This window comes from Sarcophilus harrisii, chromosome 1 (genome assembly GCF_902635505.1).
Source record: "Sarcophilus harrisii chromosome 1, mSarHar1.11, whole genome shotgun sequence".
NCBI lineage: Eukaryota > Metazoa > Chordata > Mammalia > Dasyuromorphia > Dasyuridae > Sarcophilus > Sarcophilus harrisii.
In genome coordinates this window covers 87,563,649-87,579,938 of record NC_045426.1, presented here as the reverse complement: position 1 = coordinate 87,579,938, position 16,290 = coordinate 87,563,649, and the positions used below count along the sequence as shown (strand labels likewise).

The window sequence follows — 16,290 nt, the reverse complement described above, 5'->3', positions numbered from 1 at the left end:
CCCAAGCCTCAGACCACCAATAAAAAAACAATTTTGAACTCCAAATCTCTACAGAAGTCCAAAGTAGGATTATACTTTGCCAATGAAGCAAGGCTGCCTGCCAGAACTCCTGCCTGCTGTAAAGATATCTTCTTCTCAGTGATAACTTTATTTCCCTAAAGGACCTTTTGCCACTAAGAAGTCTGTCTACCTAGCAAAGTTGGCTTCTCAGTGCCAAGAAACTTCCCTCTTCTGCCACTCAGATTACAAGTTGGTGAATTCTTTCACAATGGACATGCATCTCTGAGCAGAGGGGATTTCCCACCCCACTTCTTTACCACTAGCACCACATCAAAAGAAGAGGTTTACAAAATTGAAAGCAAAATAAAACTCATTGAACAGATAAATAGAACTAGAAACTAGTTTTTATGTTGTTACTTTTAGAACAATTTTCACATTTCTTCTTCATACCCCCATCTCCCCCCTTCCTCATCTCCACCCTCTGATTTCCTTCCTGTCCTAGCTAAAATGTCATCTTCTAAAGGAAGCCTTTACCAATCCCTCTTCATTCGAGTGTCTTTTGTTTTTTCCTGTTGATTATTATCTTGTTTAAACCTTGCTTGCATTATAGTTATTTCCTTGTGGATCCCCCTATTAACCCGAACTGCTGGAAAGCAGGGTAATCTTTTATCTGTTTTTCTTTATATTCCCAGCACTTAACAGAGCCCCTGTGTGGTACATAGTAAACCTTTTATTGACAGACTCCTGTGTTTTATTTTATGCATTTAAAAACGTGATTTTGAGAAGAGGTCCTTGGGATTTCACCAGCCCGCCAATGGGTACCATGACAAGAAAAAAGAACATCCCTCTGATGATGCTGTGGTTGCTCTCCATGACATGGCAACCCTCAAGTGGAAATGGTTTCGGGGATCAACAAACATCTTTTTCCAGTTTGTTTACATAAGAATCATGTTTTATTGGTTCGGCAGCTAGAAACACACAGGGTACAAGATAAATCTACTTGTGTAAATGTATAAAAAAGGAATGCCCAGGACACAATTTAATTTCCAGTTAATAACTATATATTATTAGTTTATTATTATTATATATTATTAGTTTATTATATATATATCATTAGCATGTTATTATTATATATATTATATATTATAAGTTTGATATTATTATATATTATTAGTTTGTTATTATTATTTATTATTAGTTTGATATTATATATTACACATTATTAGTTTGTTATTATTATATATTATTAGTTTGTTATTGTTATTATATGTTATATATTATTAGTTTGTTATTATTATACAGTATATCTTATTAGTTTGTTATTATTATATATTATTAGTTTGTTATATTATATTATTAGTTTGTTATTATATATTATTAGTTTGTTATTACACAGTATATATTATTAGTTTGTTATTATATATTATTATTAGTTTGTTATTATTATATATTATATATTATAAGTTTGTTATTATATATTATTAGTTTGTTATTATTATTTAGACATTATATATTACACATTATTAGTTTGTTATTATTATATATTATATATTATTAGTTTGTTATTGTTATTATATGTTATATATTATTAGTTTGTTATTATTATATATATCTTATTAGTTTGTTATTATTATATATTATTAGTTTGTTATTATATTATATTATTAGTTTGTTATTATATATTATTAGTTTGTTATTACACAGTATATATTATTAGTTTGTTATTATTATATATTATTATTAGTTTGTTATTATTATATATTATATATTATAAGTTTGTTATTATATATTATTAGTTTGTTATTATTATTTAGACATATATTAATTATTAGCTCTGGTATTCATTATCCATCTTTCATCATAGCTTGAGTTATATTGTTTCATTATGATACTGATGGCTACTCTATTATTATATAATAATAAGATATTATGATATTATAAGCTCTGAAGGTTCCTATCCATCCCTCTCGTCCAACTGACCATGTGCTCAGCAAGCTGGAGCGCATACCTCCATCTCGATACCTGAAAACCTGGTCCCTCTCCTCCCTCTTCGAGGCGGAGCCAGGCTCAGGCAGCGGAGCCGGTCTGATCGGTCTTCATCCTCGGACCGAAGAGGTCTACGGGCGCCTCCTCCGCTCCAGGCGAGGAACTGAGACCCCTGTTGCTGAAGGAGCGAGTTTCCGGACGTGACGCAATGTCTCGCTTCCGGTTGCTTCAACTTCCGCCGAGAGGTTTGAGAGCATGCGCTCTCGCGCCGGCGATTCCCGGTCCGGGTGACTTAATGGTCCCACTCATCTTTGGCTTGTGGTGAGGATTGCTCGGGGCCGCTCAGCGGATCTGGTCAACTGGCGGCTGAGAATGAGAGCCTGTTGGGGGAGAATGCTCTCATCTTGCTCTGCAGCGGCCTTCGGGTCGGTGACCTATGGTCAAACAACTTTTTTACTGTCCATCCTTCTGGAGCTCGGGTCCTTTGACGTACAAAATAAACGGGATGTGAGAGGGAGTCTAAGTCCTAGCAAATCCTTGGACGACCTCATGAAGCATTCAGGAGTTCTTGTTGAGGTGGGTGAATAGGTTCTCCATTAAACTTAACTGCTTTGGAAATTCGTAGTGGCGTAGTCAGGGGGAAGCACCTCGAGCGCCTGGCTGTCACTCTAGTGTCTTTGTACAAACAAATCTTTTTTTTTTTTTTTTTTTTTTTTTTTTTTTTTTTTTGTCTTTCCGGGGATTCGGGTCCTTTTCCACAAAACTAAACGACTGTTTTAAGTGATCTCCGAAGTCCTCTTTACCTAAACATCACTTGATCCTACGACCCATAAGACATTTTTCAGAGTTTCTTTGTTGAGGTGGGTGATAGGCTTCGTTAAACTTAACCGGCTTTGAAATTCATGTAAGTGGGTAGTCAGGGGGAAGCACCTGAGAGCCGTGGTATATGATCTAGTGGATCGGAGTCTCTTAGTCCAAAATTATCAATTTAGTAAGATTTTCAGGAAAACAGCTGTAAAATTTAATTAAAATGAGTGTTGCATAGGGATATAAAAACACTCGTTTCTTTTGATTTCTTAGATAGGATCATAAAGCAAATCTCTGAATTTTAAAACATAGAATTTAACGTTTTAATTTGAAAATCAGAATGAATTTTTAAAAAATACAGTGGCAGAACTGGAAGCATCCTTAGAATCTAGACTGTCAGATCTGAAAAGTGAACTCTAGGATCTTGTCTAATCATCTCATTTTGTAGATGGTGAAAGAAGCTTTAGGTCACACAAATCAGCAAACATTCATTAAGCACCTGCTGTGTGTAAACTTCGTGATAGTTGTTTGAGGGTGTAAAGCCAAAAAAATATCACTCTTCCTTCTCTCCAGTAGACTTTGAGCATTTTTGGAGCAGGGAGTGATTTCCTTTTGATTTTCTTTTTATCCCTATCACCGTTGTCTGTTAAATGCTTGTTGATTTGATTTATTGGGCATAATTGATAGATTTTTGTAATTATATATTGGGAATGAAGAAGAAGGGTTTTGTAAACTGACAACTCATTTAAGTAACATTTAAAGTCTTACAGGATACTTTTCTCAGAACAACCTTGTTGGGAGTTATTATAAAGAACAATGTTTCTCTTTTTAGGTAAAGTAACTTGGGCTCAGAAAAGAAAAGCAACTTGCCTGTGTTTGTCCTGTTAGTGTCAGAACTAGGGTTTGAAGGCAGTTCTTCTGTTTCTTTGTCATATACCATACATTTCTTACATGAATAAGAAAGAGTCCTTTGTCCATTAAAAAAAAACAAAAACAAACAAACAGTTGTAAGCTGGAATTGTACTTGGCAATCAGCTTTCAGCTTGGCTGTCTTAACTTGGCAGCATGGTATTGGAAAAAGCATTAGAAGATGTGGGTTGAAGTCTCAGCAGTGAAATTTATTGACATATATGATAAATCCTATAACTTTTTACATCTTAAAATTTTATAAAAATATATTCTTTTTGGTTTAGAGACCTTCAAAGAGGAAGAAACCACTATTTTCCAAAGCAGCTCATTCCATTTTTGGCTAGCTCTCTTAGAAAGCTTCTCATTTCAAACCTCTTTGTAACTTTGTAACCCATTGCTCCTAAGAAATAATGATCAACCTGACCTTACTGAGACAGTTGGGAAGGATTTGAGAGAAGAGTGTAAACATTTCAGTAGAGAGCCTTGTATTAATACTTCCAGTAAATATTTTTAGTTGATTGGTGCCAGTGTGTCAATCTGAGGGAATATCATTATGCTATTCTACAAATAGGTCAGGGAAACTAAACCAAATGTTTGTAGTTCTCCTTTCATTCTCCAGCCATATTCTGACTTTAGGAAACTGTTTTCCAAATTTTCTTTCCCATTCTTCATTCCTACTCTTTTACAAATATTTAGAAACAAATCATGTCGCAGGATAATTTGGCTTATTTCAGTGGAGTCATGAAAATTATGGATGGGCTCTTTGGAGCCTGAGCAAAAAATGTCAGGTAGTTTGCCAAGATGAGTCAGTGTAGTGTGAAGAACACTGAAGAAGGAGTGGCAGGACTTGAAGTTTTCTCTTGGCTCTGTTAACTAACTTGCTATGATAGAAGACAGATCACTAAATTTCCATGTTTATTATATGAGAATACAGGTTCTAGAAATCTTTCCTCCTTTTTTTTTTCTACTTTTTAAAAAATCCTGATTTTTTTGGGGGGGGAGGGTTCTCTAATTTTTTTTTTTTTTTTTTTTTTGTGGGGAGTTAAATTCAGTTTCAAGTTCCTACTACAAAAAGACAGGAGAAAACAGCCTTGGGAACTGCACCTAGGATCACTTCCATCTCTAGTGTGTGGCAGAGATGTTTCTGCCTCCTAGCCCCTCAACAATAGGTCATTTCTATGAGTATCTCTTTTGTTTGTGATTGAAAACAAGGTATTTTTGTTTTGACTGAGTATTCTCTTTCCTTATTCTTCTAACATTTGGAGATAAATTTCATTCCCCATGATTGCGACTTTACTGCAGGATCTCTAAATTCCATGCAACCTAAATTGGAGGTATCCCCTCAAAACACATTCAAATAGTGATGTGTGTGTGTATGTGGGGGGGCATCAAGGTGATGATAAGTTAATGATAAGCTGAAAGAAATATTGCTTGACAATGAAAAAAAGAGGTAGAAGTGGGGAAAAGGAGACATTTGGTACATGGAATAAAAACCAAAAAGAGGGAGAAGAATGATAAAAACAAAAAAAGAAAGAGTATTAAAAAATTGGAAAAGAAAGAGGTAAAGGGGAAAGTGAAAAGAGAATAGGAAAGAAAGTTTGAGAGAGGAAGTAGAACAAAAATGGATCAAGAACAGAGGAAAAAAAGAAAGAAAAGGAACTGAGAAAAAGAAAAGTTTTTTACTGAGAGAGCTTTTTTTTTTTTTTTTTTTTAATAGCCTTTTATTTACAGGATATATGCATGGGTAACTTTACAGCATTAACAATTGCCAAACCTCTTGTTCCAATTTTTCACCTCTTACCCCCCCCACCCCCTCCCCCAGATGGCAGGATGACCAGTAGATGTTAAGTACATTAAAATATAAATTAGATACACAATAAGTATACATGACCAAAACGTTATTTTGCTGTACAAAAAGAATCAGACTCTGAAATATTGTACAGTTAGCTTGTGAAGGAAATCAAAAATGCAGGTGGGCATAAATATAGGGATTGGGAATTCAATGTAATGGTTTTTAGTCATCTCCCAGAGTTCTTTCTCTGGGCATAGCTGGTTCAGTTCATTACTGCTCCACTGGAAATGATTTGGTTGATCTCATTGCTGAGGATGGCCAGGCCCATCAGAACTGGTCATCATTAAGAGAGAGCTTGATATGAGATACTTCTTTCTCTGGGAATCAGAACTAGAGAATCATGTCTTTTTGTTGCAAATTACCGTGACTAAAGAAATAGAAGACTTGGAAAAATATAGTGGGGCTGATAATGTGGTTAAAGTTCCTCATCTTTTCTTTCTAGCCGCTATATTGTCTTCCCTTTATTGTCTCTACCACTTGGATTTTTGCCTTGCTTTCAAAGGATTTGATGGAGATATGAAATTACCAAAAAGGTTGAAACCATGGGAAAATAATTTAGCGGGGGATTAAGATGGAGATTTTGGGGGGAACTAACACATTTACAACATTCTTTTAGCATTCATAATTTTATAAACATTTTTACTAAAGATCTCTGTTATTCTATTTTTATAGCTTTGAAGACATGTGAAAAAGTGCTCTTCTTCCCCAATTTTTTTTCCTACTTGTAGAGTGTGAGAAAAGAAGGAATTACTTTTTTCCCTTTCCTTATGTATTTTCTTTCTGATTCTCCATAATTCCTAGTGATAGAACACAGTGTTTCTTAAGTTCCCCTTAGTTGCAATGTCTTCCCAAACAGAACAGCCCTTGTAAGAGGCAGTTTCATTACTCTTAGAAATAGTTGACCATGGGTAAAGAGAGGTATGAGCCTAAGGTATAGTCCTGACAAATGATTGTTTATAATGTAGCAAAATTTCATGTTTGGAAATCATGAGATATTTTAATTTCAGTCTGGCTCTAGTTTCTGTCAGTGCCTTATTCTTATCTTTTTTCATTCCCCACTTCCTCCACTATCACAATAGGAAGTCATTTTTCAGGCATATAAAATTTTAAGTCATGTACTAAAAGTACATGTCATTTGAAAAGATTTTTCCCTTAACATAAGGAATATATGATTTATTCATGTCTATGTCTCTTGTCAGATGGTGAGACCAAGTTTAAAATTTCATAAGAAGGAATTTTTGAAGAAGTAAAATTACACAGGACTAATGAGGAAGATTCTAGAAGGGAACAGTTCCCAGGAACTTGAGTTTGGAAGAACTCTGAAGAAAATGAAAGTTCCAAAATTCAGGAAGGAAAAAACTCTACAAAGGAAAGTCTGAAGAGAGGAAAAAGACTTAAGGCAAGTGAGAGTCAAGGACAAGCAAATTTCTTCAAGAAGAGGAGTTGGAAATATAAAGAACTTCCTTCATTTTAAAAAATTCACATCAGGAAGAACCAGGAGATAACCTCAAAAATTTAAAAGAAAAAGAGGCACACACATTATAATCTCAGATTCCAAAGTCTTTTGCTCTAACGATTCAATTTCAGAGAAGGTAGGAGATTAAAGGGGCAAAGGAAATCCTAAAAAAGAACAATGAAGAGAGAAAGGAGAGGTTTCAGGCAAGTGGCAGTCAAAGGCAAGAAAAACTCTGCCAAAGAAAGAAGCCAGAAATGTAGACAGTCTGGAAATAGGTTTTGTCAGAACTCGCATCTCATTTCACAACAAAAAATCCACATTGCAGATAGACCCTATGCCTGCAAAGAGTGTGGAAAAACATTCAGTCAGAGTGCAAACCTTACTGTGCATCAAAGAATCCATACTGGGGAGAAACCTTTTCTTTGTAATGAGTGTGGGAAAAGCTTTAGTCAGAGATCTCATCTTATTCGACATCAGAGAATCCATACTGGAGAAAAGCCCTATGAATGTAATGAGTGTGGGAAGACCTTTAGTCAGAGCTCAAATATGATTGTACATCAGGGAATCCACACTGGGGAGAAATCTTATGAATGTGATGAATGTGGGAAAGCCTTCCGTCGGAGTTCAGGACTTACTGTCCACCAGAGAATCCACACAGGGGAGAAGCCATATGAGTGTAATGAATGTGGGAAAGCTTTCAGTTGCAGCTCATATCTTATTGTACATCAGAGAATACATACTGGGGAAAAACCCTATCAGTGCAATGAGTGTGGGAAAGCCTTTAGTCAGAATTCCCATCTCATTCTCCATCAGGCAACTCATTCCCGAAAGAAACACCAGATTCCTCCATTGGTTAGAGCTCAGTGTTAATGGCATCAAGCACTTATATTGATTCCTTGTTCTGTAGCCACAGTCTACTCAGATTAATCATTTCATAAATGTCTACTTTTGCTCACAATCTAAATTCAACAAGCAATTTATATGACTGCAGAGGGACAACATGTTACTTTGCACTTGTATGTTGATTTGTGATTGCATTTCATTTCTTTTCACATCAGAGGTATATAGCCTAATTAGATCTCAACCAGTTAGGCTATGCACTCAGTCATTTCCAATTTTGAAAATAAAATGAACACCTTAATTTATTAGTTGCTTTTTAAATATAATAAATAATTGTTAATTCATAACCAGATAAATTTTTTCACTGATTAAATATAAAACCTTGATTCAGCCTGATTAGGAGAGGGCAGTCCCTGAATCAAGCGAAAATAAAATTCCAACTTGAACTTTTTTCCAGACTGCTGGAAACATAGTTTTCTGATCATCTGTGTCTAAAGAGTTGTCCCATAAACAAATGTGAAATTGATCCGTCAATCTATGATTTTGGAAACCATCAGAGAAGACTTAAAAATTTAAAACCATCCCCAAATGCAATTACTTGCGCCTTTATAGAATTCAATTTTTTTTTTTTAGTGCTAAATAGATATTTAGATATAGATAGTGATAAATAGATTGCAATTAATCTCATTCATTTTGTAGATGAGGTGTAGATGAGTTTCACCTTAGTTGTGAAACTAAGGTCACACAACATGAAATGGCTTACCTATGCCACATAATTGATAAGTGGCAAAGCTGAAACTTGAATGCAGATCTGATGAAGTCTAACTACTATTATAGTTATAGTAGATTTATACTTAGTATTAGTTTGGTTGCCTTGATGCAAAACTAGCCTCCTTGCCCTATTCTTCCTACCTTCTTCCTGTATCAGTTTTGCAAGGTTGATGTCATTTTTGACATGTTTCTTACCAACTTTACGCAATTGATCACCAAATCATGGTGAATCTTCATTATTCTTGAATTGTTAGGACAGCTATCTTTCCCTAATCACTTCCCATTCCTATTAGTCTTGTCCCCAGTTACTGAAGGACCTCCCCTTCAGAATCAGTCAACAAGCATTTATTAAATACCTTATATATGTGCTGTATTAAATGCTAGGGATTCAAGGGCAAACAGTCCCTGCCTTCAGACAGTTCACATTCTGATGGAAGCATAAAGCTTGTAAACAAATATGTATGTAAACTCTCTATAGAGTAGATGGAAAATAATCTTCCAGGGAAAGCACTAAGATCTGGCATGGATGGGAGGTGTCATTCTGCAGAAGATAGGATTTGAGCTGAATGTTGAAATCAGAATCTAACTATGGAGCAGAGCATTTCAGTTAAGGAATGTTTCATACAGAGAACATCGTGTGTAGCTGGATGTTAGAACTCATAGAGGATAGTAAAGTAGAAGACTGGAAAGGTTATGAAGGGCTTTCTGTGCTAAACATGATTTTATATGTGATATTGGAGGTAATAAATTACTTGAGTTTGAGCAGAGGCATGACATGGTTAGATTTTAGGAGGATCACTTTGGAGGCTGAATAAAAAATTGAATTAGAGTGGAGAGAAATAAGAGACCAGTTAAAAGGTTATTGAGGCTAGAGGAGAGGTGACTAGGACTTGTATCAGAATGATGACTGTACAAATAGAGAGGAGAGACATTGTGAAGGTAAAAGTCATGATTATATATGTCAGATAGCTAGCAAGTGGCCAAAGTGATGGCTTTGGGATCAAGAAGGCCAGGATTCAGACCTGTTCTTAGATGCTTACTAGCTGTGACTTCTAGCAAGTTATTTAATTTGTTTGCCTCAGTGTCCTTAACTACAAAATATGAATGATGATAAAAACACTTTCCTAAGGTTGTGAAGGTCAGATGAAATGGTTAAGTGCTTAGCATAGTGGCACACAGTAGGGGCTACATAAATGCTAGCACTTGTTATGTGTAGTGTCGAGAAGTGAGTCTGTGACTAGAACTATGATGGTACCCTTAACAGTAATAGGAAAGTTTGGAAGAGGATGGGGTCAAATCATCAAGCATTTATTTATTAAGCATCTGCTATGAACCAGACATGCTAAACACTAGGAAAACAAAAGGCAAAAGTACAGTACCAAGACGCAGTCTAATGAGAAAGGAACAGCTATATGTAAAGAAAATATACAGATGATAAATTGGAGAACTTTAGTTGGGGGAAGACAGTTGCGTTTAGGAGGTTTGGGAAAGGCTTCTTGCAGAAAGAAAGGTTTTTGTTGAAATTTGGAAGGAAGGGCAGCTAGGTAGCGCAGCAGATAGAGCATCAGCTCTGAAGTCAGGAGGACCCAAGTTCAAATCTGGTCTCAGGCACTTAACACTAGCTGTGTGAACCTGGGCAAGTCACTTAACCCCAATTGTTTCAGCCAAAAAAAATTAAAAAGAAATTTGAAAGGAAGCTGAGAGGCATAGATAAGGAAGGAGAGAATTCCAATCATGGAAGAAAACCAATGAATTCTCCAAGCTGGGGAGATGGGTGTCTCGTTTGAAGAACAGTAGGCAGGCCAGAGTCACTGGAAATAAAAGAATAAAAAGATAGAAAGGAGCAAGCTTGAGGATTGCCACAGGATTTTACCTTTGATGTTAGAGCTGATAGGGAGTCAAGAGAGGCTTATTAAATGGGAACAACTTGGGTCAGATCTAAACTTTAAGATCAGTTTGATAGCTGAGTGGAGATTAGACTAGACCAGGGCTTCTTAAACTTTTTCCATTCACAATCCCTTTTTAACCTCCAACATTTTTAGACAATCCTGGGTATATAGATATATAAAATAGTTATACAAAGCAGACATTTACTGAAAAGACTTAATTTCACATATGAGGTTGTAACCCAACAGTCTAAGAGGCTTTGCACTACAGTAGGGAGAAATTTAAGGGTATCAATCAGCAGACTCTTGCAGTGTCCGGGTGTGAGATTATGAGACCTTATACCAAAGTAACAGCAGTATCATAAAAGATTCTAGGAAGGTAGAATTGATAGATTCTGTTAACATTAGATGCAGGGAGTATGGTGATAGCTTCAACAGTCATAAGACAATTTAGGAACATTGGGGAGAAAAGAGAATGAATTCCATTTTAGATATGTTCAGTTCAAGATATATGTAGACAGCTGGATGCTATCCGCTTCTGTTCCTAGGACTTTTCTTTCTCTTATGAGCAGCTTAATCTTAATTCTAATCCTTTCTCCTTTTAAATCCTTCATTTTACTCCATCCTCGGTTTTATTTTATTTCAAAGTTGTGAGTTTTTATATGTACGTGTATTTGTATTGTTTGCTTCACATTAATCTCTTAAATTACTCTTGTTCCTCCCTCTCCTTGTTTTCCTATTGTTTCCTGTTGAATGAAATGTGTTTGTACTCAGCTCCATATGTATGCATACATGTCCTTATCCCTTTTCACAAGTTAAGATGAGAAAGAGGTTCAGATGTTACCTCCTTCCTATCCCTTTTTTTTTTTTTGTATAATCTACTTGTGCAGCCAAATCACATCAAGTAATTTCCCTTAACATTCTTCTACCTGCACTTCTCCCACATGCATATTTCTTTTTTTCTCCCTTTTAAGATCATCAATACAGAAAAATTTAATTCCCAGGTACTGTTATTAAACTCACTGTGATGCTGTTGCTGATATTGTCCTGAGGGGATACAAGTATCATCTCCCCATATTAGAATATAAAGTTTTTCCTTGTTTAGTCTCATTATCATTTTTTTTGTGTGTGTGTTTTCTTGATTATAGTTTTAATGTTTCAAAGTTTACATATAACTGGTCTTAGACGCTTGGAAGTCTTCTATATCATTAAAGGTGCATTTTTTGCCCTGTAGGTTATACTCAGTTTTGCTGAATAAGTTATTCTTGATTGTAAATCTGGATTTTTTGCTTTCTGTAATATTGTATTTCAAACTCTGCTTATTTACAGTGGTGACTTCTAAATCTTATGTGACCTTACTGTAGCTTCTTGGCACTTGAATTCTTCTGGTTCCTTCCAGGTTGTTGATTTTTTTTTTTTTTTTTTGACCTGGAAGTTCTGGATTTTGGCTATAATGTTCCTGAGAATTTTCATTTTGGGAATATTTTGTTTCTTATTTCCTCAGGGAGTCATTAAATTTTGACTAGTCCATTTTAATATTTAAGAAATATATTGCTTGGGTAAGTTTTGTATCTCTCGTTTCAGACAATTAATGATGTCAGGTAGAGTGACTGGGTTCAATTACCATTGCTGTGAGCAAAAAAGAATTTTCACCTGGTAGTCTCCCCTGCTGTTGATGAACCCCTCCTTTACCTAAAATTTACATGTGTTGAATATGAGTGTGCACACTGATAAAATCATAGACTCTAAAAGATTTAAGACAATGTTTCTTAATCAGTGATTTAACCAGGGACTAAGCAAGTGCAGATCTGTTTTTTTTTTTTTTTTTGTGTGTGTGTGTGTGTGTGTGTTTATCAAGCAAATTTCTAAAGAATCTATTCTGTGTTAGATAAACTATGAAATCTTTCTTTAAAACCCTGAACTTGCAAATCTGAGAGCTAAAGCTGCCCTGTTAAGAAAAATTTGATTCCCTGGATTTTATTGCTTTTTTATTTATATATTAGTGTATTTATTTATTTATTAAGGGAAATGCCCTTCTCCCACATCTGCTTATTACAGTAAAATCTGGAATTTCAAGGGAGAAAGGATGGAAAGTTCAAGCCTATTGAGTGGTAAGGATTTCACTGCACTATACCTACTCTCTGGCTAGTGTACTAGCTTCCCAGGCTGCAGCAAAATTTTGTAAACATCTATACACAGACCTGAACATAGATTCTTACTCGTTTGGCACAGACAATTTCACGTCATCAGAAAGTGGGGAGAAAGGTGGTAAATTCCTGTCATTGGAATTATAGTCTAATTGGGGAAGGCTATCTCATAATGAAGAATGAAGAACACTCATGAAGCAAGTGTCCAAATGAAGATGTCATATTTATCTTTCTAGCAGCTGACAAGCAAACTCAACCCAGAACCTCCTGTGACTTAAAATGGATATTTTTTAATGTATTGGCTTGACTAAGAATATGGAATAAATGCTAGAGCATTTTTCAGTTAACCTAAAGCTATATAAATTATAGCAGTGATCTCCAAACTTGTCTTCTTGCTTTAAGTTTTTAATAGCATATACCAATAGTAATGTTACCATAGAGTAATTCTTACTGCGCACCTTTCATCAGATATTCCTCAGAAACTTACAATTACTTCCTATTAGTACAGAAAGTCCTAATTTTTCTACATAGTGTCACCCATTGAGCAAATCCTTTCTCAACTGCTTCCTAAAAGTTCATGTGAGACCAGATTCATTCCTGGGAACCTGACCTGAAAATCTACATTTCTCTTAACTCATTCATTGTTTCCATCCTGGAGTTTTACTGCAGGGAAATCTCCAGAATGGAGCTTAGGTGTAGCTCACAACTGCATTTTCCCAAATGTAGATAATAAGGTTCCCAGTTCTCACACAGAAACTTCATATATAATGTAGGTGAGAATTGGGTAAAATTAAAAGTCTCCATTTCACAGCCACTGCAGAAAATTTGACACAAAGCACTCAGAAGGTTAAGTAAAACATTAATAATAACTCGCCAGATCCCCTGAGATTGCTAAACAATCATTCCTCATTCATCCAGGATGTAGATTTCCCCAGAAATAACTTGGGGGGGTTGATAAGTTCCGTGTCTCCGGGACCCTTAAGACTTGTTTTCTAGACTTAACCAGCAGAGATTTAGATTTGTGGTCCTCTTTCTTTTCCAAGGAATGCATTGTTGAAATTTCCCTCTAGATCTGGTGCTTGAAGTCCTCAATCTTGGGACTTCACAAAAAAACCTACTAGGCTGAGAAAATCCATTCAGATAAGTTGGTGTTTGCCTCCTGAAAGCATATACCTACTTTTGCCATCTTTATCTAAAATGTCTTGGCATTAGCCTGGTTTCTACTGTATCCTAGACATAGGAAGTCTTTGGTGTCTGACGTGTGCTGAGAAAGGGAAACAAAGTAGCAGGCAGCTAGGAATGGAAGGTTGGGAACTTCAGCTTTGCCATGCTACCTACTTCTGCAAAATGGCATTAATACCGCGTTGTGAAAAATGGGGGAAATGCCCTTCTCCCACATCTGCTTATTACAGTAAAATCTGGAATTTCAAGGGAGAAAGGATGGAAAGTTCAAGCCTATTGAGTGGTAAGGATTTCACTGCACTATGCCTGGTATCTGGCTAGTGTACAGCTTCCCTGCTTTCTCTTATTACAAAAACTTCCTTTCCACCTCAGCACTAATCAATGCAACTGTTCCTCAATGTCAACTGCCTCAGCACTCCAATCACCATTGTTTGACATCTCCAAAATCTGCCTTCTCTAACAGTCCGTTCATGTGTTGCTGTATATTAGACTATAAGCCCTTAACAAGAGATTTATTTGTATGTCAAATATGTAGCACAGTGCATGGCATATAACAAATGTTTAATATTTTTTCATTCTTTTAACATAAATAATAGAAAGGAGTTGAACTTTTCAGCCATGTACTTCAATCAGCCAGTTATTGGGAGACAGACCTAATCTCTGAAAGTCAGTTCTCCCTGTCCACCCTCCCCTACCTTACAAGTACACTTAAAACAGCTTGACAAATCCCAAGTTCTGAGACATAAGCATGGTATTTCCAAAATAATAATGATGGTAGGTTATGAATTTTCAGGTTTGGATATTAACATTCAGTTGTAAGTCCAAAATTCTCATTAGGCATGAAATATGCTGTTTCAACTGGTTCCTCCCTGGGATTGAGGGAACTATCTGTCACTTAGGATGCCTACCTCTGTTAACACCACACTAAACTTATTCCCTGGATTCCCTTGGTGGGGGATCAGTTGCTGTGGATGCCACGTGTGGGCAATTTTCCCATCATCATTCATTTGCCAAAGCAGAGCAAATTACAAGACCAATTTTTTTTTTTTTTTTGTGGCTGAGGCAGTTGGAGTTAAGTGACTTGCCCAGGGTCACACAGTTATGAAGTGTTAAGTGTCTGAGGTTACATTTGAACTCTTGTTCTCCTGACTTAAGGGCACCATTGTGCCACCTAGCTGCCCCAAAATCAATTTTTTTCCCCAAACATTGTGATGTAGTTTATACAATAACTTGTTTAGGCAGTAATTTCAATTTGCTATTGGAATGAACATTACATCTCAGCTCTGACATCAAATTCTGACTAGGACCATAAATTTAAAAAGCATTTTAAATGACATTTTTATGTTGCCTAGATGGTCCCCTATGATACTATCTTTCCTCATGCCTAAAAAATAAATCTATAGACTCTATAAAAAATAATAAATTCAGCATAACTATTCCATATCTGTAGACCATAATTTCTGTAAAAGTATGAAAGGAGATATCTCCTCATTTTTTGCATCCAAGATTGTTCTCTAGAATTTTTGTTTTAGAGGGTTATTGGTAATTGTGTAGTTTTTCTCATTCTGCTCACTTGATTGCTTCAGTATCCAATTGTCTTTCCATGCCTCTCCCTATTTGCACAATATTACACTGCATTCAGGTATCATAACTTGTCCACTCAGATTGCAACTTGGTGCCACTTTGTTTTTAGTTATTTGCTGCCCCAACATAGATAGGTTCACATAAATTATTTTGGTGTATGTCGGATCATTGTCATTAACCTCTCTGGGGACATATGCCCAGCAATGGAATCTCTAGTTCAAAGGAAGTTTAATTCTGAATTGCTTTCCAAAATAGTTGTACTGAAATTCATAGCTCTATCGATGAAGCACTAGCATGCTTAACTTCCAGCATCCCCTCCAAAATTATTAGTCATCTTCATTTTACTGGCTGGGAGTTTTGATTTGCATTTTTTTTCTTAGTCCTCTGAAGCTTTTATAGGATCATTAATGGCTTCACTATTGCATTAGAAAATATCTTTTGACCCTTTTTCTATTTGAAACAGCTGTCTGATCATTTATTCCTTAGTTGTTTAATCTTAGAAATCAAAATCTTTGCAGGGATATCGAACAAATTTTTCCCTAATCAACTGCCTCCCTCATTGCTACATGCACTTGTATGTGGAAAAAGTTTTCAATTTCATGTAATCAAAATTAATTTTTGTAATCGTCTCTGGACCATAGGATGTTAAAAACTGAAAGGACACTGAGATTATCCAGTGGAATCCCCTAATTTTACATATAATCTCAGTCTGAGGAGTTGTGACTTGCCTAGTCATAGGCAGCAAGCAAAAGACCAAATTTCAAATCTAGGTCCTCTGGCTCCAAATCTAGTGCTTCCTTCTAGTACACTCAACTACAGGGCTGTGAAGATTAAAATTACCAGACCTACAATAAATGACTGCAGCAGAGC

The 16,290-nt window shown here is 35.9% G+C and overlaps 1 protein-coding gene across 1 annotated transcript; it reads left to right on the top strand.

Annotated features, from left to right (window-relative positions):
• The first annotated feature begins 6,735 nt into the window (after nucleotides 1–6,735).
• Nucleotides 6,736–9,802, top strand: LOC105749569 (zinc finger protein 239). Its single transcript, XM_031960077.1, has one exon. The coding sequence runs from the start codon at nucleotides 7,188–7,190 to the stop codon at nucleotides 7,878–7,880; it is 693 nt and encodes a 230-aa protein (XP_031815937.1). The 5' UTR covers nucleotides 6,736–7,187; the 3' UTR covers nucleotides 7,881–9,802.
• The last annotated feature ends 6,488 nt before the right edge of the window (nucleotides 9,803–16,290 follow it).